Source organism: Haliotis rubra, unplaced genomic scaffold (assembly GCF_003918875.1).
Source record: "Haliotis rubra isolate DU_JTF1 unplaced genomic scaffold, ASM391887v1 Scf319, whole genome shotgun sequence".
Classification (NCBI taxonomy): domain Eukaryota; kingdom Metazoa; phylum Mollusca; class Gastropoda; order Lepetellida; family Haliotidae; genus Haliotis; species Haliotis rubra.
In genome coordinates this window covers 854,893-881,646 of record NW_025766990.1, presented here as the reverse complement: position 1 = coordinate 881,646, position 26,754 = coordinate 854,893, and the positions used below count along the sequence as shown (strand labels likewise).

The 26,754-nt window shown below is 38.2% G+C and overlaps 1 protein-coding gene and 1 long non-coding RNA gene across 4 annotated transcripts; both read left to right on the top strand.

Moving 5' to 3' along the window:
- Window positions 1-1,319: 1,319 nt before the first annotated feature.
- Window positions 1,320-13,219, top strand: LOC124283628. Of its 3 annotated transcripts, none has more exons than XM_046719617.1 (13): window positions 1,320-1,419; window positions 1,983-3,250; window positions 3,570-3,668; window positions 4,655-4,904; window positions 5,078-5,226; window positions 6,897-6,982; window positions 7,376-7,400; window positions 7,973-8,055; window positions 8,407-8,551; window positions 9,471-9,553; window positions 9,902-10,046; window positions 10,613-10,635; window positions 11,093-13,219. In XM_046719617.1, exons 2-13 carry the CDS (start codon window positions 3,094-3,096, stop codon window positions 11,291-11,293), a joined length of 1,446 nt encoding a protein of 481 aa, XP_046575573.1. In that variant the 5' UTR covers window positions 1,320-1,419; window positions 1,983-3,093; the 3' UTR covers window positions 11,294-13,219. The 3 variants fall into 3 exon arrangements, with proteins under 3 accessions (XP_046575573.1, XP_046575571.1, XP_046575572.1); XM_046719615.1 differs by having other exon boundaries at window positions 4,175-4,904; XM_046719616.1 differs by lacking the exons at window positions 8,407-8,551; window positions 9,471-9,553 and having other exon boundaries at window positions 4,175-4,904.
- A 10,416-nt stretch (window positions 13,220-23,635) lies between these two features.
- Window positions 23,636-26,265, top strand: LOC124283627. The gene is made up of 3 exons (XR_006900368.1): window positions 23,636-23,700; window positions 24,404-24,537; window positions 26,156-26,265. It is a non-coding gene; the product is annotated as an uncharacterized LOC124283627 (long non-coding RNA).
- The last annotated feature ends 489 nt before the right edge of the window (window positions 26,266-26,754 follow it).

Genomic DNA, 26,754 nt, shown 5'->3' with positions numbered 1-26,754 from the left:
CAATGCAGATAGCGGTCACACGCGATATTGACTTTTCGATTTGACCCCACATGTGTTTGATCCTTTCTGACTGTGGAATGAGTGCGTTTTCAATGTTGGTGAGTGTATATAAACGTTCAAATATCGTGGAGCAGGTTAGCAAATTTTTAACAAAATATCAAGTGCATACCTAAGTGCTGGGCCTAATAAATGATCAGGTTGATATACAATTGTACTATGCCTGTCAACAGAAGGATAAACAACTCTGCGTTGTTGGGGTCACTGGTGCAAACACAGATAACAGAGGCTCGATCGATGTATGCGTACAGGTACACTTCAAAACTGAAACACTATCTTGACAAATTAGAATAAGCTTTTTTGTCATGTAAAGACCTACCGGGTGATTTGGACTCACAGAGATTCAAGAAAACAAACGCGCGCAGTATTGTATGTATGTATGTATGTATGTATGTATGTATGTATGTATGTATGTATGTGTATGTATGTATGTATGTATGTATGTATGTATGTATGTATGTATGTATGTATGTATGTATGTGTGTATGTATGTATGCATGTATGTATGTATGTATGTATGTATGTATGTATGTATGTATGTATGTATGTATGTATGTATGTATGTATGCGTATGTATGTATGTATGTATGTATGTATGTATGTATGTATGTATGTATGTATGCGTGTATGTATGTATGTATGTATGTATGTATGTATGTATGTATGTATGTATGTATGTATGTATGTATGTATGTATGTATGTATGTATGTATGTATGCGTGTATGTATGTGCATGCGTATGTATGTATGTATGTATGTATGTATGTATGTATGCGTGTATGTATGTATGTATGTGTGTGTGTATGTATGTATGCGTGTATGTATGTATGTATGTATGTATGTATGTATGTATGTATGTATGTGTATGTATGTATGTATGTATGTATGTATGTATGTATGTATGTATGTATGTATGTATGCGTGTATGCGTGTATGTATGTATGCGTGTATGCGTATGTATGTATGTATGTGTGTATGTATGTATGTATGTATGTATGTGTGTATGTGATTTATGTATGTATGTATGTATGTATGCGTGCATGTACGTATGTATGTACATACGTATGTATGTATGCGTGTGCACGCATGTATGTATATGGATGCGTGTATGTATGGATGTAAGTGAATGTGTGTGTCAATGAGTTGTGAACGAATGTGCGAATGACTGACTGAATGAATGAATGGATGCATGGATGGTTAGTTGTTTGGCTGGTTTGTTTGATTGTTTGCTTGGTTGGTTGGTTGAATGATTGAATGGACGGTATGTAAACTTCATGTTTTTATTTGTGTTTCATATCAGACTGCAGTTAACATGCGTGGCGTTACATTAGCTGATGATGGAATGCACACAGACAGGCTCCAGTAAGTTCTCCTTCTATCCTATCTGCCAGAAATATTGCTTTTACTAAATGTTAGCACATACATGTAACAAACCATATATTAATATCCATGGGTTTTCGACAAATTGGTTTTCTTTGATTCCTACTTTAAAAAAGTGCCCATTTGGTACATTTAGGACTGTGTTAACACAGAAGCTTCTAACGTAAAACAACTGCGCCCTGATGTGTTGACCTCGTTACACCCCTTTCCTTTTATATAGTGCTAAGACCCCGTCATCGATAACATAATACTCGATGCCATTTTTTTTCGTTACAATCCCCTGTATCTGTTCCGACAGTCTTGTCATAAATAAAAATAATCTTAGTTTTTTGTCCAGTAAAATCCAATGAAATTGTAAGGCAATAATAATTATTTTAATCATAATGTTGAAACTATGATTCCACTAAGTGTAAGTCTCGACAATCGACCATAGATGTAATGGTCGATCAACCCATGAGTATTATCCATATGTCAAAATATGTATCTGAATGATGGTGAATAGATAAATTATCTTTACCATGTTTTTTACCATATTCTTGTTTTAGACTTCTTCGAGGCGTACAGAGTATTTGAACGAACAATACAAGAGCCAAACATTAAATACATCCACATAAGTGCAGAAGTGCTGATACAATCTGGAAAATTGAAGAAATCCAAAAACGATGCCAACAAAGCAAAACGAAATCGAAAACGGAACATTTTAGGAATATTTCAGAAAATCGTCTCGGCTCTCCGTAATTCCAAGGGCGGATGCGTTCTTATTCACCTCTGTGACAGAAAAGATACAAAATTCAACTTATCAGCATTTGATGAATTTGCAGATAGAAGTCTAAAATCTTTGATTGGTGACGGGTCCCTCTACACTGATGTCTACAAGCGAAAATGGTTAAGAGAATACCCCAAGTTTGAGAAATACGTCAACATCATTGTCCTTACTGTTAGTGCAGGCACCGGCGTTGCAACAGTAGAACCAAACACAAAGGTAGGATCTGATCACGAAGTCGTGGACCCGTACTTTTTTGAACTCCTTACTCTTCTTGGAAAATCTGACAAAACGTCACAAACTAAACTTCGAGGAATCGCAAGCAATGCATTATTCGAGAGTCGCAGTTTACAGCTGAAATCATTTCCAGAAGATCAAGGATGTCTTCTCGAAGATGGAAAAGAATCTGAACTTGCTGACTTTATATGGAATACCCAACGTTTTAAATACTATCTGAGCTCATTTTCCAAACTGTACGAGGGTGGATCTTACTACACGGGAGTTGCCGAGGCAAAAACGTCTTCAAATCCAACAGTCAAAGGAATTGAATTCCAAGGAAAAGAAGACAAACTGAAAGAAGAATTTGAAAAAAAGTTAGAGAGTGTTGTGATTCTTAGTAGGGATGGTGCAGCTCAGACAGGAAGTTCTTGCGAAAACCTCATTCAAATCCATCTGCACCCATTGAGTGACAGTGACAACAAAGTGCTGGAGATAGCTGTACGTTTTGTTCCTGGAATACTATTTTATGACAATGGACCTGAAGCCTACAACGTCGTGTCCAACGACATAACAAAAATGACCTTCAGTGAATGGTGCGAAAGACTGATGGTCCTGTGTCGAAAATACATTGTGTAAATTACGGTTGAAACGTGCTTTATATCTCGTTCTGTACAATGTCGTCTGATGAAAGTGATTCAAGTTTGTCCTCATTATCTGATGCCGATATAACGTACTCCCCGTGCGAGTTGGAATATATGAGTTCCACTTCAGATGATGTAGACGGTTGTAGCGGCATGCATGGACAAGAACCTAAATATACTTTCTTGAAAGGTACATCTGTTTGAACTTCTCTATTGCGTTACAGTTTACAATTTTAAAAATGGCACACACCTCATTTTGCAGATGTCTCGTTCATGACAACACAATGTGTCATTGTGGTTTCAGCGAGGGTGATTACTTTCTAACGTTTGCGTTCCACATTAATTTAATTAATACATGTTCAACAGTTGATGACAGTATGTTAAGCCTAATTATTCCATGTTCTGCATGATGTGTATGTAAAGCATACGATCTTAAAAGTAATGACTAGATACAACTTAATACTGTACTGTAGCTATTTAAATGTTATCTGGTTGGTTTGTAATTGCAGTCAAGGAGACTTCAGAGGTCAAACAGCTGTACGGTTCTTTCAACCTTGATGCCATCAAGGAACTTGAAACATATTTCAATGGCCTCAAAAGGACAGACGGTGAGCATTTAACATAAATAAATTATATTCAGGTGTGTGTCTATTTCTAGAATGAGGTTACACCAGACGCTTGTCACTTCCACGCAATGCAATCTTAAGTATTTCAGAAGTCAGAACAAAACATCTCCATGTGGCATGTGATGGATCAGTTTCATAGCCTTAAACACGTTTGTTTTCCGCCTTACCCAGAAGAAATTATTGTATGTCGATACAAAATCGGTACTAAAATATACTAAGACTCATATCTACTCCCCAAGGTCCTACACTCACATTTCGCGGGTTAGTAGGATGCCACTCGGTAAATCATTATTCACTTTTCATTTTTCAAGGTCTTGGTTTGCCTTTGTTGGGAGAGGCCAAGTTAACGTATTTATTCTGGTTGCTGTAAGCATATGTTTTTCTGTTTTAATTTCCCTTGCACAAGATAAACGATATAAAAGCCAGACGTTGATTTCAAGGCGTTCATGGTGTGGTGACAATAATAATTTGTTTTTGCATTCACACAGGCAAAATCAGATTTTTTCCCAAGTCAATGGAACAGTTTGTAGCAAACCAACATCCAAAGATTTTGGAACAGTTGAAGAGTCTTGACTTCAAAGACGTCTTTGTGTATTTAGGAAGTACATTTGCCGTCACTTTAAACATACACAATGAAAGAATAAAAATTCCTAGAAGGCTCATCTGTGATGCGTTGGTGTTTAGCAGCAACGAAGCCGTTTTGGTACTTAGTTTTGTCAAACATCAAACAGACATGGCCAGGAGACTTGATATGTATAACAACTTTGTTGCCCGAGGTGTGACGGAAGCTCTGAGAACATTTCTGAATGACATCAGTGTTGTTAGAGGTGTCATTGAAGAAGGGACCAATCTTAGCTCTTGTCTTCCTGAGATGGAGAAACAGACAATGTTTTTCCATCCCAGCTCAATCTCCATGGATCAGGACAAACGGGATGCAGCTGTCAAAGCAATTCTGAAGTCAGTTGCAGTTACCCAGGCAGCAATTGTTTACACGCCGTCTGCGTATGGTGCCAGTGGAAAAGGGTCATGCTTCTTGAACCTCAGCGAATTTGAATTTTTATCAGAGTTCATAGACATGAAAAGTACCACCTCCATGCATACAGCTAAAGGACAGAAGGACATCTTAGCACTTGAAATAGCGAGCAGGATATCCAGAAGAGGCAAGACAGCTATTCATGTACAACACACTGGTCATAATGAAGCATTGGAGGCTCACAGGTAAATACCGTCGTCATCACAATGTCTTAAATAAACATATCACCACCATTATTTATTTAGACAATGATTCACCTGATGTGTTTTGTATGAGCATAAACACATAAATGTTGCAGGCTCTGAATTCAAATAATAGTTCTGATGTCATCTTACTGAATACAATCTATCTGATACAGGAACAAACATCCGAATTTAGACGTCTTCAAAACTGGAACTGATATTGATTGTGAGAAGTATGAACACATTTTTGCTGCGAAAATGAGTCATATCAAAGGGAATAAAAAGAGTGGCGGACATATTTGCATCATTTCATCTTCAAAATCAGGTAAGCATTCAATAATAAGAAAATAAGTGTATATGAACATCAGAGTGAGTCAGTGAGTGAGGCAAAATTTAACGTCACATCTGCAATATTTCAGCCATATCGTGACGAGAACAATCAATTTTATACCTAGTAAGTAATGGTAAACTGTAAAAAACCTGTCAACGAAGGGCAGTAAAATAAGTAGATTATCACAGATTCGAATTTAAAACTAGTAATTAAATCTAAAACATTTCAACTATAGGGGACAGCACAAGATAAAAATAGGCTATAGATCGCCAACAACTGAAGGGAGATCACCATACTAGGAACCATGGGGACTTACAGTACCTTTGCTACCTGCATGGACCCTAGTTGGGTTCCCTTCAGCCATTGGTGATGGACGACAAATCTAGCAATAAATTAAAAGCACACATATTCTACGATTAAAAAGGTGGCAAGTTTAAATGTATTTTAAATGTGTTGGGACTTACGTACCCTCTCAGGAGGACAATAATTTCACGCTACTTCAACCCCCTTTGAGGGTACAGCCACTAACAATCTCAGTTACTAATCTAAACTACCAACAATAAAATATTTAGCTATTTACAGATCAGTCAACAAATCTAATTCTTTTCAAAAATCAACTATTAAATGATAACTTATATTATTAAAAAGATCCTTCATTGTTCGTGATTTGAAATAATTATCCCTTGTGATGGAATATTCAACACAGTCAAGCAGGACATGTTTGACTGTGATTCTTTCATCACAAGGGATACAAAACGGAGGATCCTCACCTTTCAATAGGTATTCATGAGTATATCTTGTGTGGCCAATACGATATCGTCGTATGATGGCCTCTGCAAATCTGGGCTGACAACCCAAGTGAGTATAACCGATATAAGATTTTATTTCATGTAATTTATTGATACCCACTTGAGTGTCCCACTTCTTCTGCATCATATCAGGGATGTAGGTTCTAATGCTGGCTTTGCAATATGAACATCAGAAAACATGTGAACGTTTACATTAATCATTGCAATATAGTGATATAGCAATAAAGTGCAAAAGATGTGTTCATTGTTCACCGTTTAGTATTCCTAAAATATTAAACTTGTTCTCTAGGCATTCTTTGGATCGAAACAAGTAAATGAAAACAGAAGTAACTGTTATGACATCATATGCTATTAAAAGTGTATCAGATTTAGTGTGCATTTCAAGGTTTAAACGGACAATAATAATTGCAACATATGAATGTACGTTTAAATCAATGATTATGTAATTGGGTGATTATTAAGTGTAAATGCATCGTCCATGGCCACAATTTGCAGTTTTGATAAAATAATAAACTTGCTCTTTTGGCCATGGGCACAACCAATATGAAACTGAGACAACTATTATATTAATAGTATTTCATACCGATGAGGGTGTATCAGATTTACTGTGTATTTGAAGGGGTTTTTCCTTTTCCTCCTGAAAAATACAGGTACAATTTTGCACCATTCCAACGTTAACATTAACTTGTGAGAGTCAAACATGAAGTTCTTTTGTAGCGGATAATCTCCAACGATGCTTAATTGTTACCGTTGTTTTAATCTTCAAATATGTTGCGTTGATGTATTGACGTCCTGTGCATTATATATTCTGTAAATATCAAGTTAACAAGCAGTGTGTTTATTTTGATGCAACAGATTCCAAACCTGTGAAGAAACCTAAGAAGAGTCATTCCAATAAGTCTTTCCTTCAACGATTGTTCGGAAAGAGAGCTACTGTGAAAGTAAGTAGTAAGGTGCATGAATGGTGTACCGGCGGATAACAATGAAAGTGCATTTACATTGCAAGTACAACAAACTGGGTTACATAGCAAGGTGCTATAATCTTAGGCGCACATGTTGCCTTGGTCGATATTTGTTTTGCAGTAATGTAGCCATACCAACATCCACTTGAGAAAAGGTTAGAATATCACGTTCGCCCTATCTTTGATAGGTAGAATCATATGTATGCTCATGGTTTCACAAGCATAGCCTGGTGTAAATGTTGTAAAGTTGTAAATGTATAGAACCTATATCTTTTACAGTGTTCTCACAGCTTGAAGTCTACATGCTAGTAAAGGTGATCAGACCCAACCCACTCTTAACATGTCTTATTTTAAAAGTTTTTATCTTTTTAGATATCTCAAGGGCCTGTTGAATTGGGTAAGTAATATATAATAGTTCAAAATAATAGTTCAACTTAATTGTGCAGTATCCACACGTCATTGCCTAAACATACATGGTAGCGGGAAAATGTACCATGTCACCACTTACATTTTTTATTTATGATACGACCCTTTAGACAGCATAAATACCAATCAAACAATGACCTAAGTAAATACCAGACAGGACTATAGGAGTATTCCAATGGAAGCTGAATGAAGACAACGTTCCGCAATTTGTATTTTTCTTTTAAACCACACGATACATCTCTTTGAAATAATCTCAGAATTCAAATTCATGCTGGGAGTCTTTACCCCTGAAATTAAGAAAATATCGAATGCTAAAGTCATATCTTTTCCTGCTTATGAGTTAGCTCGCTTTAATTTTAGCCATGGCTTATTGCAACGATTATTTTAGAATATTGGAGCCAAGTCTAATTTGGTGATTTACTTGTTTCAATTCACCCACATCTTAATCACGAAAGGCTTAAAATAACCAAGTCTCAACAAGATAAGTGTATCCATGGTTATATGCATATTCACGAAGCGCATGCCAAAATATTTTCTTTCTAGATCGGCAGTCCCAGTCGATGCCGAATTTGTCAACTATAACCACAGAGGAATTACCATCTGGGGAGCTGTATCAAGATGACGGAGTATGTTTTGTCTTAAATGTTCCCTTATGAAGATGTATAGTTTGTTACTCTTTTTTCACAACAAAACGAGGTCATGTATTGTAGAAAAGTGCCCAATTATACAATTTATATTTATTGTTCTTTGTTTATTATTTATATTTATTTATAACCCATGCGTTAATTTGTACTAGAAAATAACTCAATGAAAACCTGTAGTTTCATTTCCAGATTCTTTTGTGCTGTTAATGAGAAAATGTTTCTTGTTGAGGTCATATTATTGATTAAGATGGCTATTGCTTACTAGTCCGATTACCTATATCCTGTCGGCTGTGCTAGACCAGAAACGTCTTTTAATAACTTCTATTATTACAGGGAATCACCCTCGTTACCCATAAACGACTGAATGAACCAGGGGTCAAAAGAAGTTCAGGCTTAACAACAGTAACGACTGCAACCCAATTATCACTGCAACCTCCTCCATCTTTACCAAGTGCCGAGGAGCCTGAATTGAAAAAATGTAAGTATTAAAGAATACCTACATCAAGGCATATTACCACGTTTAAGCAATACGACCTCGTTGTGTTCATGACAGCGGATGAAGCTGTGTGATATTTGCCTCCAAATGTCCAACATGCTACGGGGGCAATTGTCTCCATTTAGTGTAAATGATAACATATCCAGGCTACTCGTTCTCATTCCTTTTATTTCTACAGTAATGTTTCAATATTTAATGGCACTTTTGTTTGCAAGTAGACAGGATATAACTTCAGATGGATACTAATGCTCAGTTTGTTCAACAGCAACTCTGCACTACCAATTACTGTGTTTATGACAACTGGGTCACGACCATGATCGATTTATGATAATGTCATTATTGTTTGATCATTAGCCAATATGGTTCGATTTAAGGAAGTACCTAGCTTCTTACACATATTTGTCTTGAGGTAAGTAATTATGCCAGACAGGAGTATTCCAATGGAAGGTGCCAAATGCCTTATGCTTATCTTCATAAAAAAAGAAGACAACGTTCCTAAATGTGTATTTTTCTTTACTTTTAAACCATATGAGATAGAACTTTGAAATATTCACAGTATTCCAATTCATTCTGGGAGTCTTTACGCCAGAAATTAGAAAATATCGGATGTTGAAATTATATCTTTTCCTGTTTGTGACCCGTTTTAAAGTTAGTTCCTCAGTTTTAGCCATAACTGTATTCTATATTGCAACGATTATTTTAGAATAATTGAGCCAAGTCTACGTCCCTTATACTGTACAAACTGGGTGGCTTTGTTGTTGTTTCACACACTTCACCCACATCTTAATCACGACAGCCTGAAAATAACCAAGTCTCAATAAGACATTATCTTTTTTCATACATCTGTATCCATGGTCATATGCATATTCACGAAGTCCATGCCATAATAATTTCTTTCCAGATCGACAGATCCTGTCGATGCCGAATTTGTCAACTATAACCATAGAGGAATTACCATCTGGGGAGCTGTATCAAGATGACGGAGTATGTCTTGTCTTTAATTTTCCCCTATGAAGATGTATAGTTTGTAACTCTTTTTTCACAACAAAACGAGGTCATGTATTGCAGAATAGTGCCTAATTATACAATTTATATTTATTGTTCATTGTTCATTTTTAACATTTATTTATAACCAATGCGTATGTATTAGAAAACAACTCAATCAAAACCTTTAGTTTCATTTCCAGATTTTTTTGTGCTGTTAAGGAAAAAATGTTTCTTGTTGAGGTCATATTATTTGATTAAGATCGCTATTGCTTACTAGTCCGATTACCTATATCCTGTCACCAGTGCTAGACCAGAAACGTATTTTAATAACTTCTATTATTACAGGGAATCACCCTCGTTAGCCATAAACGACTGAATGAACCAGGGGTTAAAAGAAGTTCAGGCTTAACAACAGTTACGACTGCAACCCAATTATCACTGCAACCTCCTTCCTTTCTACCAAGTGCCGAGGACACTGAAGTGAGAAAATGTAAGTATTAAAGTATACCTACATCAAGGCACATTACCACGTTTAAACAATACGATCTCGTTGTGTTCATGGCGGCGGATGAAGCTATGTGATATTTGCCTCCAAACGTCCAACATGCTACGGGGGCAATTTTGTCCATTTATTGTTAATGATAACATACTACGGCTTCTCATTCTCATTCCTTGTAATTCTACAGTTATGTTTCAATATTTAATGGCAGTATTGTTTGCAAGTGGACAGGATACAATTCCAGATAGATACCCATTGCTCAGTTTGCTCAACAGCAACTCTGCACTACGAGCTTCAGTGTCTTCGACAACTGGGTCTCGACCATGACCGATTTATGATAATGTCATTAATGTTTGATCATTAGCCAATATGGTTCAATTTACCAAAGTACTTAGCTTCTTACACGTGTCTCTAGGTATTACGATGTATGATCCAAATAAAAAGTTGTATTTCGGTACATTAATATAACTAAAGATCAGGTGCATTTATATAATGAAAGATAGCTTAAGGTGGCAGTAAAAGAATATAACCATTTTATTTACTTATTTTTGTTTTAGGTGCGCCAGATGTCCCGATCAAGGTAGGTTTTTGATAATAACCTTGTTCTTTTACACTAACCTATATGAATTTCTAGGGGCGGTGGTGTAGCCTGAAGGTTAAAGCGTCCGATCGTCACGCTGAAATCGCGAGTTCGATTCCCCACATGGGTACGATGTGTGAAGCCCATTTCTGGTGTTCCCCGCCATGATATTGCTGGAATGTTGCTAAAAACAGCATATAACTAAACTAGACTCACTTATTCACTATTTTTATGAATTTCTATTTTTCAAAGTTTTCTAAAACACGTAAATGAATTGAATAGTTTGGTTCCCATACAGTTTGGTCTCTCACTGGAGGCAGAATAATGGTCACTGTTGTTTTGAATAGCACTCATTCTTGTCATACCTGCGTTTATGTCCAATGTTTATCACGGCGCGAAGCTCCCCACTGTATCTCTGGGAAAATGCTGATAACCATAATTGCCGATTCCATTACAGAGACAAAGTTCGACGGCATCAGAATCAGAATATGACAAGGATAGTTTCACAAATGACGTTTCCTGTGGTGGAGGATCTATAGGAAGAGTGTCTCCTGTCTCACTAACTTCCTCTTCTTCAAGTGGCTATCTCAGTAATTGTGAAAGTCCACGCAGATCCGAAACACGCCCAGAAACACAGGATGTCAACATGGATTCTTAACAATTCCATCTAAGAGGAATTATTTCAAGTAATTTCAACGGTAAAGAAGGTGATAATTCACACGTCTATAGACAAAGAGTTCGCCAACACAACAGCAGCCTGTACTGTTGTGTTTCTGTTAACTCGAGTCCACAAGATGGCGTCAAGGTCAGTACTTTGTATGGTCACCATTGGCAGCAATTACTGTTTGGCGCCGTCTCGGCACAAACTGTATAATTCGACGAAGTCACTCTTGTGCATTTCTTCCCTTCTCTTCCTGCAATGCAATAGCTACTTGTGGACGTCTGAGGCGTGTTTTGACGTTGACGTATACGTCGATCGAGTTCATCCCATAGGTGTTCTATCTTATTAGATCTGGTGATCGGGAAGGCCATGGCAAGACATTGACGTTAGAATTGTCAAGGAAGCGGTATGTATGTGAAGTAGCGTTGTCATGCCGGAACAACTCCCTCTATTGGTCCATAATCGGAAGCATGTGGCATGCAAGACTTCGTCGATGTACCGATTTGTCAAATTGCCCTGAACCACTACTAAATCAGATCTTTATGTGCACGATATCGCACCCCACACCCGCACCCATCTTCGAATCTGTCGACCCATCAAAAGCAATTAGGAGCAAAGTTTCATTTCTCAAGACTATGATGCAAGTGAGCAACCCGGATGTAGCGGTCCTTGGCTTGGGTGGGCTTCGGCGAAATTGGTCTGCAGGAAACGATCCCAAAGGCGAGATATGATGCTCTGATGCACGTTGAAATGTCGGGCAACTGCAGACTGCAACGTCCCAGTTTCAAGGTGGCCTATGGCGACGTTTCTTTTGGTTGCACTCAGTAATGGCATGATGATTTCCTCTTTTCCAGACTAAAACGAATGACAAAATTAAACACAACGTTTGCCTTTTTATCGTGACTTTTTCTGGTGTCCCCCACCGTAATATTGCTGGAATATTGCTGAAAGCGGCGTAAAACCAAACTCACTCACTCACTCACTCTGATTAGCCGTTGTACACAATGTGTTTCTATTCTGTCATGCTGTTGCAAGAAAACATTTTTACTCTTCTTCCGAGCTGCCCAGTAGGTTACAGTAGGAAAACAATGTTTTTACTCTTATGCTGCTGTAGCAAAAAATGTGTTGTTTTCGTTTGTTAAGCTGCTGTAGAAAATAATATGTTTTTCTACGTTTATGCCTCTGTACTAAAAATGTATCCTTTTCGTTTGTTAAGCTGCTGTAGAAAATAAATGTTTTTCTACTTTTATGCCTCTGTACAAAAAATGTATCCTTTTCGTTTGTTAAGCTGCTGTAGAAAATAATATGTTTTTCTACTTTTATGCCTCTGTTCAAAAAATGTATCCTTTTGTTTGTTAATCAGCTGTAGAAAATAATATGTTTTTCTACTTTTATGCCTCTGTATAAAAAATGTGTGGCTTTCGTTTGTTAATCAGCTGTAGAAAATAATATGTTTTTCTACTTTTATGCCTCTGTGTAAAAATGTATGGATTTCGTTTGTTAAGCAAGCTGTAGAAAATAATATGTTCTTCTACTTTTATGCCTCTGTGTAAAAAATGTGTGGTTTTCGTTTGTTAAGCTGCTGTAGAAAACATGGTGTATCTCGTGGAACGCTGCCACATGAAACATTGTGTTTTTCTCCTTTTACTTTGCAACATGCTATGTCATGTTACCACATGTTGTATATTTCTCCTGCTACATTTACAGTATGAAACAATGTGTGTTTCGTCAGCTATGTTACCACATGAAACATTGTATTTTTCTCCTGTCTTGTTGCTGTGTGAAACAATGTTGAAGGAAATATTGTATATTCTCATGCCGAGCTGCCAAAGTGAAACATTGTTCTTTTTACAGACATACTGCTGTTAGAAACAGTGAGTGTTTTCTTCTTTCGTGATGTTGTGTTTAGGCACTGATCTCTGATAAAAATATCCAGTTTGACAAGCGATTTTTGTTTTGCATGTTTGTCATTTCTTAACTCATGCATTGCATGTATTATTCATTGTGCATTGCATTATTTGCTATACAGTTTCAATGTGTGAATGTAGGCATTGATGCACTCCTTCTCCCTATTATCATACCTATGGGGAAATATCAGTAGTTTGTTTCTAAATGATGCTGATCTAAACTGCCATAAACAAATAATTCAGACACATTTCGGGTACCCTCTTGTCTTCTAGATATCTTTTACATGTATGTTTCACTTGAAATAGTCAACTTTAATTAACAAAATAACGTCAAGTACTGTCAACTCAACTTCCCCAAATTCCGATCATTCAATGGTGGTAGATATAATTTCTGTAAAAGGTATGATAGTGACGTAGGATGGAGTTCTTCATGTTTGGATGAAGTGAAAACATCCATGTTTCCAGTAGAAATACATCAGTAAACCCAAACATGAGGTCCTTAGTACAAGCCTAGTAGTTAAAGCGCTCGGACGTCATATGTGAATCGCTTTCGCTGTCCTCCTTAGTCACGATATGGCTGAAGTATTGCCGGTGTGACTGTAAATCTTAACTCACTCACTCACTCTGCTGTAGTCCACCATGACATTGCTGCCTAACTCACTCACTATACTCACTCACTCAGCAAATCAGCGCACGTACTCACTAACTCACTCACTCACTAACTCTTGCCCACAAACCCGTGCTCAGTTTGCCTTCTTACATACTTATAAGCGTTTATATCTCTAAAACATCATCCAACATACACACCACATACCCTTTTCAAAGCATTACTTGGCCACAGTATTTATTACATGATATGTATCACAGTATTGATTACATGGGTTAGATAAGACGATTTTTTGTCTACTATTTCTATAGCTAATCGTTACGAAGACATTCCAATGATGTCATGCACATGATCACACTCAGTCCTTTAGAACGAACGTTTTAACCACTACCCTAACCATCGGCCTTTTTCAATGGACGCACAGCACACACAGTTATATTCAGTTTATCATTTCCCCATGTCTTTCAAGGTACTCTCACTCCTCGCATATTATTTTACCTGTTACGTGTTGTCAAATACTGCGAAAAATCAACTCCCGGAAATAACTTGCTTATGCCATTCCTGGGTATCACACCCTGTCTGAGTGTACCAGCATATTTGACAGTGGCATGGTTAACGTAAGCTGAATATGAATACATCCGCCCCTACCGTATACGCATAAACAATACAGGTTTAACGTGACGTTTAAACCTACAGACGTTCGTGTTACTAATGGCGACTTTCTTGTCGACCGATTGATCACATGTTGATTAATTTTTCTTCCTAGTTTTGACACATCGCACTAAACTTGAAGCAGTGTTTCTGGAATAGGTGTGCCTGAAGAAAAAGCCATGTATATCCTAGTTGCTCTAACCCTTTCGCTATATTGTTACAATATTGACTAATGTTTATAGTGTTTCATATAAACAATACTAATAGTGACACAACGTGTCATATATGTGGGCAATTATTTTAATTTCACAATGTGTTATATGTACAAACAATACTAATAGTGACGTCACAACATGTCATATATGTGGACAATTATTTTAAAGTCACATTGTGTTATATGTACAAACAATACTGATAGTGGCACAATGTCTGTTATGTGCTTATAGTACCGCAATTTGTCATATATATGGACAATTCAGATAGTGGCACAGTGTGTCACATGCATGGACAATGTTCATGGTGTGTCAATGTGCCATATGTGTTAAATTAGTGCTTTGGTAGAACAAAGGGCAATAACTCTGCAGTCTGGGTAACAGTCTACTTTACTTACATCCAATTACAATAACTGACATAGAGGTATGAAGGTGTTCAAATAATGTTTGATTAGTTTGTGCTCATGTGACACAAGACACATGGGAAATGTTCATTGTGAACATCTGAACACCGTCAATACGTCAACCGAAATTATAACAGCTTACAGTTTAGCACGACTGAGAGTCCGTTGCCGGGCTTAGAGTCCTCTCTCCCTGATGGAGTAGCTGTGAATTGGAGCGCCAAGGGGCCCTATAACGGTTACCTAACGTATTGCCGTTCCGTGGCTCCAGGGAGAGTCAAGACATTACCCTGCCCTTCTCTTGGGTGTGAAGTCAAGGATCGGACGGCCACTGTTCCTATCAACACATGATTTGTGTACCGGCGCAAGTCCATTAAATGACAAACAGCATATAGACCCTCATCAATATGTAGACTCAGTCCTGACTACCATACTAACCTATTATCTCCCTTGGAGAGACACGAATTTGACAAAAATTTCCAAGATGAAACAGATAATGGAAAAGAACTCAGATCAGCAATGAATAAACAGGAGAGTGAGCCTACACTACAAGAAAACTACTAGTATATATGTCAAGAGATAAATGGTGTCGTTTGACAGTTGAAATTAAGAAAATCTCCAGGGCCAGACCGCATAACAAATGAACACATTACAAATGGAAGGATTCTGTTTCTCAAACACCTCACGAACTTATTCCACTGCTTTGTTATACTCGAATTTCAGGACTGGTACAATCATCCCTCAATATAAAGGCAACAATAAAGTGAAGTTCGACCCCTTGAATTACAGAGGAATAACTTTGATACTTTTGAATCGTATTGAACATTATCTGAAGAGTGTCCAGATAGATTTCCCAGATAGACTTCAATGCGGTTTTCGAAAAGGATACGGCGCTGCAGTGTCAACCTTCATCGTGAGAAAAATAATATCCCAGTATACACAGGGAGGATCAAATGGAAAAACTGCACTGCTCGACAACGACAAAGCATTTTGATCGAATTTGCATAATGGTCTACTAGTGAAACTGTTTGAACTTGGAACACAAGGCGGTGCCTGGCACCTTGTGAACCACAGCTATGAACACTTATGTGCATGAATACTTCATAACGGATGTACGAGCCGGACATTCAACATAGAGCAAGGTGTAGGACAAGGGAGAGTACTCTCTGCCTTCATGTTCCTTGTGTACAATAATGACGGAGCTTGATCACGGAGCTGGATAAAGGCCTCGTCATTCGACACAATCATATCCCAATTACTCAACTAGCAGACGACACAACACTGCTCAGTCTTCAGCCAAATAGACTACAGGTCATATTAAATGGCGCGTTACGTACCATGCAGATAAAAGCTGTGTGATGATATCCAAAGGTGGTCATTCAGTTGACAAAAACGTGTGTTTTAGAATTGGTGAAAGTGTTCTTCCAACAGCGAGTAAATAGATAATACTACACGAGGTCTCATTACATACGAATTATACGAAAACGAGTGTCCTTCCTATGACATCTGACCGAGCGAAAGCGAGGTCAGATGACATAGGAAGGTCACGAGTTTCGTATAATTCGTATGTGATGAGACCGAGTGTGGTATTGTATTTATTACCCACGTCTTACATGCATTAAATTGACAAAATAGCGTATTTTTGTTATGTTTTTGGTTTCAAACCGAAACCGGTTTCATAAAGAGGTTGCGGAAGAGTTTTGTACTGTAGTACAATATTTGCATGACGTCACACTGTAATGACGTCACTGCCTTGGTAACCGACGTCACGATGCAAGTCAGTTGTCATCGCCTCGTACAGCTTCCTACAGTAAACTATTCCGTAGCACCTCGTTTCTTGGTTTCCAGTTGCTTCATTCGGCTAACATCACTGTTGGAAACATTGTGTTTATGTTTTTCGACGGATATAATGTCTCAGTTCGACTCACAATTAAACAGCGACACGGCAACGTTCGCAATGTTTGCATTCCCACAATGCATTTAAGTTGTAGAATGAATGAATTCACGATTCATGAATGAAAAAATAGTTACGTCTTAATGCGACCATATTGAGAGGTCATCGGTTATCCAATCAAATCGTTACAATCTCAGCTCAAGTCATTACGACACAGGTCACCGCGATACGACACTCGTGTGACGTACGAGATCAGTATGCAACTACCAATACGTTGACCTCGTGTGTAATAATACCATATATGCTGGATCCCTTATAAGTAAGACTCAACAAGCCGAACGAACAGAGCGTTCCTGTGCAAAAGCCAGAAAACTGTTATATTCCCTGAAGGATGTCGGCTTAAAGGCTGGCTTTATAAGTCCTATAGAATGTGACAAGATTTGGCGTAGAATTTATTAAGACTGGTAACTTTCCGTGCAAACTGGAATGGAGTAGAACTATAAACAGAAAAGTAGCAGAAGCAAATGCCGCTCACTCAGACACCAGAAATGAGCCGTTTTGCCAACATTCACGATGCTCCAGCCCCATATAGACGGCGGGGGATGTGGAAACTGTACCCCATCTCAACCAGACATGTGTACAGTCTAGTTAAACTTTGTGTATTGCCTGTTATGGATGAGATGTGCCTACTCTGTGACACCGAATGTGGTGATATCGTAAAACACCAACTCTTAACCACTGAAAACATGTCACTGAATGAGTGGGATGTATTTATTGACATTACAGCCAAAAGCTTTAGCTCATGGAACCTCAAAGCCCTGCTGTATCTGTGAAGTTGAGGCTATGTCAGAGACTATGCTTGAATATGTAAATATGTTTAATATTATATCCATGTATGTACTCTCCGTCCTAATGAAGGCCATAAATTTCATTCATTCATTCATTCATTCATTCATTCATTCACCCGTGAAGGTCCGGGTTAGAATATTGATCTTCAGTAACCCATGCTTGTCGTAAGAGGCGACTAACGGGATCGGGTGGCCAAGCTCGCTGACTTGGTTTTGGTTGACACATGTCATCGGTTCCCAATTGCGCAGATCGATGCTCATGCTGTTGATCACTGGATTGTCTGGTCCAGACTCGATTATTTACAGACCGCCGCCATACAGCTGGAGTATTGCTGAGTGCAGCGTCAAACTAAACTCACTCACTCACTCTAGAGGTGGATTAGTAATAGATGCGGAGTAAAATACCACTTCTATCTAAGCACTCGTCACACAAACGTAAATGTTAGTCTTCGTATGTTTGTATTTCCTAATCACGATGAGGTTTGTTAAAATACATGTCCGTTTCATAAAATTGCCACCCCCTATTACATTTCCTATTTTTAATTCTTGCTAACAAAGGGGCATCCTTGCTTAAAGTGAAACAAATAAATTATTAATTGTTGAATTTGTGACCCGAGGTTTACACTGGTTTCAACCTAGCAGCGCTTTGATAGCGTTTGAATTGTTCCAACCAAATCACATTTTCAGGTTTATACGTTTTGTGCCCGGTAGTATATCTTCCAACTGCAAATGCTTGCGGGATCTGTGCTACTATTCGCAATAGTGTGTTTCAAAATTAGGTAAAGCCTGTGCTATGCACATACAAATAGCTCTGTCACAAATACAAACCACAGTAAAAACAAGCTTTTAAACATATTTCTGTAATTCTACCGCATTTGATTAGTTGTCATTGTTTTAGAATATATTTCATTAGAGTTATAAATTCGACAATACACAAATATATTGATTTGTGACAAGAACGGGGTTGTTCACAAAAGTTGTTAAAATACCATTGTTGCATTTAATAACATGTAACGTCTTTGAGGGGCGATTAGAAGGATAATAATATATGGATGAAGGACTACTTTATTACAGTGTTAGCGACGATTCTGTGGAGGTTCTAGGCTTCTACCACCGTTATCAAGCATCACATGGTTGAACCCTGTTCATTTCGTCTCATCACTTCTCTCAATATAATAATATTGGGATTTGCAAGGATTCTGGGAAAAGAAATGTAATAAGTTAGAAACCGTTTCTACATTACGCTCCCGATTCCATGAACCATTTTCCATATTTTCAAACAGTGAGTAATGATAACAATATATGGATAAACAACTTTTTTATTACAGTGGGATCAACGTTTCCGTGTAGGTTCTAACACCGTAATCAAGTATTCAATGTTGAAAAAGGTTAAGTTAAGTGAGTGAGTGAGTTATTATTTAACGTCACATCGGCAATATTTCAGCCATATCGTGACGAGAACATTTGACATTGAAATAGAATATATATAGATATTATAAAAACCTGCCGACGAAGGACAGTAAAACAACTAGAATATCACAATTTGAATTAAAACTAGTTTAGAAAGTTAAAACTATTAGTACTATTTGGACATTACAATATTAAAAATGGATAGAGATCGCCAACAACTGAAGGTAGATCACCATACTAGGGACCATGGGGACTTACAGTACCTTAGCTACCTACATGGACCCTAGTTGGATTCACACCATCCCTTCAGCCGCTGGCAATTGTAAGCAAATTAAGCCACAAATTAAAATGACAAGAATACTACGATTAAAAAAGTGGAACATTAGAATTTTACTTCAAATGTTTTGGGACTTACGTACCCTCTCAGGAGGACAATACTTTTACAGTACTTTAACCCCCCTTGAGGATACAGCCACTAACAATCTGAGTTACTAATGCAAACTTCCAATAATGAAATATTTATCTATTTACAAATCGTTTAACAAATCTAATTCTTTTAAAAATGCAATAATTAAATGAGAGCTGACATTAGTAAAAAGATCCTTCATAGTTCGTGATGTGAGGTTAAGTTAAGTGTCATAACATCTTGGAATATCTACACGAAGTATTAGTACTACTACATCACAGTACTACTGACCTGTGCCCTGAGCCTAATGTTATACATCTACACATTGTACTAACTGTTTGATCGGCTTACTAGACGTTGGTGAGTCAAAAGTGAAGCATACGACTTCATTGATGACAACTTCTTCTTGTAAATGTTTTTTACACATTGTGCTTTTAAGTTACAGCCCAATGTCCAGCTCCTGTTATAACACAAACCCTAGTGGTTCATTGAAGATGTCACATGTCCAACGAGGGTTAACGGTCTGCTGACATGCTTACATGAACACTACCCCCACCAAAGTCAATAGCTACAGTCCGTTTGGCTCAAAGAAAGGGACAGCCAGGTGTTCGAGAAGCACGTTCACAGACAGAAGTTATTTATTCATTAACCTGTGCTGTGCCGTCTCCATCCGTTCTCGAACACCTGGCTGTCCCTTTCTCTGCACTCCTCCCTCGTAACAAATAGTGAACTGTGTCAATATTTTAATGATAGATTGTTAAACAACTTTTTTATTTTTAGGACAAAAATTCTGCAAAAAACTTCACAGAGTGGGTATGATGCTTTGATTATGATCAGCGTTTCATTGAGTATTTTATGGTTATTAGTCCGCTTTTGAGCCAAACGGACTATACATGTATATCGAAACGTCCCTTCGTGAAGTGTCCCTGGTGATAGTAATGTATGGGTCCTATCAACAGCTTTAATACTGCCATGTTCAAACTCATTAGAACATGATTACAACAACATGTTGTGCTCTACGGGAATATCTCCACTGTATCAGTACAAACATACCAATGTCAACTTGAATACCTTCATGTTTACCGGACGAAGCACTAATTTCTTTGTCTGACACACAGAAGGCATGGTTCCATTGACCTGAGCATGAACAGTCATATTTGACGAGGAACTATACGAAACTTTAAAACGCTGCAAGCTTGAAGATGCAAGCGACAACACGCAAAATTACGCCTTTGAATGCAGGAAGCGAGAGATATTCTTCGATGTCTTAGATGGTATTAGGCATAGAGCCAGCTTATTATATACCCTTGGACACTTACACTCACTGATATATTTTTACGTTTGTCGACGGAAGCAATATGTATAGCGATATATCTATGTATATCTGAAATATTCTGCAGCTGGAGAAAATCGACGAGGTTCAGTACTAGGTCCCTTCTTCATTATTTTATAGTATATTTGTTACATTCAGTTCGTTAGGGTGTGGATGACAATTATTCACTCACTGATATAATTTTACATTTCAAGACGGAAGCAATATGTAAAGCGATACATCTATGTATATCTGAAATATTCGGCAGCTGGAGTACATCAAGGTTCAGTACTAGGTCCCTTTCCAATTATTATATAGTATATTTGTTACATCCTGTTCGTTAGCTTATGGGTGACACTTATAACCACTTGAAACAAGACTTAAATCATAAACCAACTAACCTCAAAAAGTGGGTGTTTATTTTTGTAATGTGATCCCGACAAATCAACGTACAACTAAGACAACATATACCCATTTAATTAAAACACGACTATAAGATAAGTTCATCATATCGTCTAAGCATCACGCCACATCGCAACATAATCGATGTCGTTTCATTTCGATTACTAGAAATACCAATTTCAGTACGTTTACAAAATGTGTCAAAATTATGTAGTTTAGGTGAGTAAATGAGTTTAGTTTTACGCCGCACTCAGCAATATTCCAGCCATATGGCTACGGTCAGTAAATTATCGAGTCTGGACCAGACAATCCAGTGATCAACAGCAGGAGCATCGACCTGCGCAATTGGGAACCGATGACATGTGTCAACCAAGCCAGCGAGTCTGACCACCCAATCCAGTTAGTCGCATCTTACGACAAGCATCAGATTTGACAGAAAGCTTGATTTAATCTATTAGAAATTCCTAAACGAATCTGGTGGCCGAAAGGCTGAAAGGCTAAAAATATATTCCAACTATACATAATATAGATATGAACTCTCTCAGGTGGATGAACAGAAACCAACTTGAACTGTTACTAGCCCTTGATAACGCCACACGTTTTGACTCCTGTATTCCGGACTTATGAACGTATTAGTGTATCCCAATCAGGTCATATACCATCGGGGTCTTTTTAGTGCACAGGGTGAAAGGTAAATAAACTAGTAGCGGCAACACCGTGAAGAATATTTGAGAGCCTAATGGAACGATGATCCTTAACCGTATGCATAAAACTTCACATGTCCCTCACACCTTTAGACTGTCAGCCCACCCAGTCATAACTGTCCAAATAGGGATCCCACACCCCTTCACCAACACTATTACCCCCGTCCAAGTGGGATCGTGCACTTCATAAAAAGAAAGTTCCTGAGAGTGGATTTTTCTTACAAATTGCTCTACTCACTAGCGTACATTGTCGAAGGTCAAACTAAATATTGCCAACACAACGTTATTCATCATTGTTAACTGCCTTGACACCAGTGTTTACTCGGGGTATTTCAAATACCAGTAACACCCGTTGTTTTGATGCACTTTATAGGCAACCATGGCAACACCAAACAAATGTGATGCCACATGTGTATAAAATCTCGAAACCCCGACACATGGTCACTCTGCTCCGATACTGACTAGGGACTGATCCAACCACCGCCACAATAACCATGAAGTGTGTTCTCGTCCTTTGTCTACTGGGTAAGTTACTGCGCTTATCATTTCCACCTTATACTGGTTTGTTTGCTATTTAACGCTGCGTTCGGCAATATTCCGGCTATATGGCGATGGTCTGTAAATAATCGAGTCTGGACCAGACAATCAAGTGATCAGCAGCATAGCATGAGCATCGATCTACGCAATTGGGATACGATGACATGATACAATTTTTTAGAAACAAATAAATCCATTAAATTGAAAAGCAGCCCCAGTGAGATGGGAGATTCAGAACCTGAGGAAATATTGACTTCCTTCTTTTAGGGTAGTGGTTAAAGCGTTCGCTCGTCACGCCGAATACCCGGGTTCGATTCCCACATGGGTACAATGTGTGAAGCCCATTTCTGGCTTCCCTCGTCGTGATATTGCTGGAATATTGCTAAAAGCAGCGCAAAACTAAAGTCGCTCACTCACTCATTAGAATTGCAGTAGGGGCTGGAAAGAAGTGGAAATATTGCGGTTCAGGGACTGTATATGCGTCAGTCGAATCTTCCCAAAGTACAGCCATGGTAAAACATCGCGGCATGACGCATGCTTTAACCACTAGGCTACCCTTACACCCAATCTATCAACATAACCCACGTGTTATAACAAAGATCTGCTACAAACGCGATGTTTTACCATGGCTGTACTTACAGCGGAAGAGTAGTGAAGCACAATCACTATGTTTTCAACAGGATTTAATTTGTTGATACATATTGTAAATTATCTTAAAAAATTTGCTGCTTATCTTACTTTAATCATTACAATCCTGAAACCATTTCTCCAAACAGTATCAAGGCCTGACTAACATATATTCTTAAAGATTGGTCTGATGTAACCGAGTAGCCAAGATTCTACTCCGGACATGGATTATGCTTCCGGACGGAACCGTATCTTTAGCTTTGGTGGTACTTCCTTACTTCCTTGGAAGTTAGCTCTCCCGGGAAATCCGAAATATAAATATTAGCCTTCCCGGGACATCTGAAAAATAATTTTTAGCCTTCCCGGCACGACACCATTTTGCTGGGATAATGTGTGTCGTTATTTGTCTGTTGTAGCTGTGCTCATCTCCAAGGGTGACGCCGCATGTTCAGCGTCTCCAGTATGTACTGCTGGTACCGATTGCCCGTAAGTTGATAACTTTTATTATATTTAAAAAAAAATTAAATTATGCTGGGTCGAAATGGTCTATTTTACAAACACAGCCCGTGTGAACAAGTAATGGACAAAATGTCTCTGTGATGTCTCCACCAAGAGGGGACAAGAGCGGTCCAGTCGCCACAGACACGGCTTTTCGTTGGGCAGAGTTGTGGCCCTTTGTCACACCAGGAACCTATGTTCCTGGGTTCAAACCCGGCACGCCCCTATAATGCTTCTGAATCAGCACCACACCCCTCCTCGTGGGTAAAAGTCTGATACCTGAATCATTTACAATTTCCCTCAATGCATCAATAATTAGAGCCGTGGTTCTACGAACACTGATCTCCGAAAATGATTAGATGGCATTACAGGTATAAGGTTAATTGTGCATTTATTAGACAAACATCTAGACTCTGAAAATGAACATATTCTACAGAAAAAAGCGGTTCCTAAATTACAATCATAAAATAAAATGAAAAGGAACGCAAGAGATCTTTTTCATTTTCTAGGCTTACCACATACTAAGGAAAGCATGGGCTTCTTTGATATGTTTGTTTCAGGGTCTGTATGACTAGCATTCAGTTTTAGTGACAAAGGCAAAAGAGAATCAGTTTGCCATGGAAGTTCATGGCGTTAGCCGTTTTGTTTTGTAACAGACAGTTTTGACAGAAGTCACTGTTACTTGTTCCAGGACAGCTCTTGTGTACAAGACTTGTATTCTAACTGAGTACAATAAGTGCGCAACAGATGGCACAGAAGATGCAAATCGACTTAGCCTCTACAGCACTTACGAACCAGCCTCCGTCATCTACAGCGCTGTCTGCGGTACGTATGTAAACAGTCTGCAGTTCAAAACTGAGTATTGCAAACGAAACAAAAATCGCCTGTGTTCTAAGGCTCCTTGTTTCAAGCATTTGTTTTAAGGAAAGTTACTTCAGGCTTAGGCCATATATGCATCGCCTTATGCATTTCCCATAAAATCATACTCACCCCTCTGCCTGTTCATATTCACTCTCTATCTGTTCATAGTCACCCTTCATATTTACCGTTATATTTGTTCGTATTCATCTATTTATCGCTTCGGATCCAGATACCTATATTTTCATTCTCACCCTTCTATCTGAACATAGTCACCCTTCTATCTGAACATAGTCACCCGTCTATCTGTACGTATTCACCTTTCTATCTGTACGTATTCACCCTTCTATCTGTACGTATTCACCCTTCTATCCGTACGTATTCACCCTTCTGTCTGTACGTATTCACCCTTCTATTTGTATGTATTCAGCCTTCTCTCTGTACGTATTCACCCGTCTATCTGTACGTATTCACCCTTCTATCTGTACGTATTCACCCTTCTGTCTGTACGTATTCACCCTTCTGTCTGTACATATTCACCCTTCTATCTGTACGTATTCACCCTTCTATCTGTACGTATTCACCCTTCTGTCTGTACATATTCACCCTTCTATCTGTATGTATTCACCCTTCTGTCTGTACGTATTCACCCTTCTATCTGTACGTATTCACATTTCTATCTGTCGCTTCGTATGCACATTTCTATCTGTCGCTTCCTATTCACACCTCTATATCTGCATATTCACATTTCTATGTCGTGAAGCTGTATTTCCATCCTATCTGTACATATTCATCCTTCTGTCTGTATATAATCATGATTGCATGAAAAATGTTCATAAATGTGCTCATATATACACCCCTCCATCGGTCCGATCATATTAATACTCTTCTCCCAAATAAAGAAAGAAAGAAAGAAAGAAATGAATGAATGAATGAATGAATGAATGAATGAATGAAAGAAAGAAAGAAAGAAAGAAAGAAAGAAAGAAAGAAAGAAAGAAAGAAAGAAAGAAATAAATAAATAAATAAATAAATAAATAAATAAATAAATAAATAAATAAATGGTACGGACGGCCCTTTCGTCTATGTCGCCTCAGTTCCATGTCGAGAGTTGGTTCGATCCTTTGCTATTTAACGAAGGCAAAAGTCAACATACGCACTCTATTAATAGTCACCCTTTATCCCGATCGATTCATATTCACTACTGTAATGTTCATAGCTGACAATGTATCTGTTTACGCTTACCGCTCTGTCAGTTCATATATACCCTTCTACCTATTCATATTCACCCTTCTATCTGTTCATATTCACCCTTCTTCATATTCATATTCACCCTTCTACATATTCATATTCACCCTCTATCTATTCATATTCACCATTCCATCAGTTCATATTTACCCTTCTATCGGTTCATATTTACCCTTCTATCTCTTCATATTCATCTCATTATCATTCCGGTTAAACCGCCTGAATTTCATTGTCACTCTCTAAAGAATAAATCTTCCATATTGGGTCATATCGGGATTATCCACATCATTTCAATTCAGGAATCAAATCAACTTGATGTGATAACCTGCTGTTCCAGGTGCTGAATCTATTGCCTTCTCAGTGGTCACTGGAGTCATCGCCGTCATCGCATCCTTCCTGTTTTCTAAGTGAGCACGAGCCACCCCACCCCTACCTCGACCATGTCCCTCCCTCCATAACACGCCAAACATGCCATGACTGATGTCCATGCATTGGCGTCCAGTGTGTCCGTGATGTCATGAACATGTGCCGTCGCTTTCTGTTAATAAATCATCTGTTTGATATAGTTAGGTTGTTTTGTCATCCTTTGCATGTACGTATGCAAAAGTATGTTGAAGAACAGTAAATTGAGAACAATGTAGCGGCAGATAGTAGTCAGCAATATGACAACAGTGTTGCGGCAGAGTATAGTCAACAATATGACAACAGTGTTGCGGCAGAGTATAGTCAACAATATGACAACAATGTTGCGGCAGAGTATAGTCAACAATATGACAACAATGTCAATCAGTCAATCTTTATTCATACGAAAGGCCACAGGCCCAGAGTATACAAGAACATATCATAGAAAAAATAATATAGTCACATCACAATATGTCATATCACATCAAAATGTATCACATCATATAACATCGCATTGCACATACTTTGTCGTAT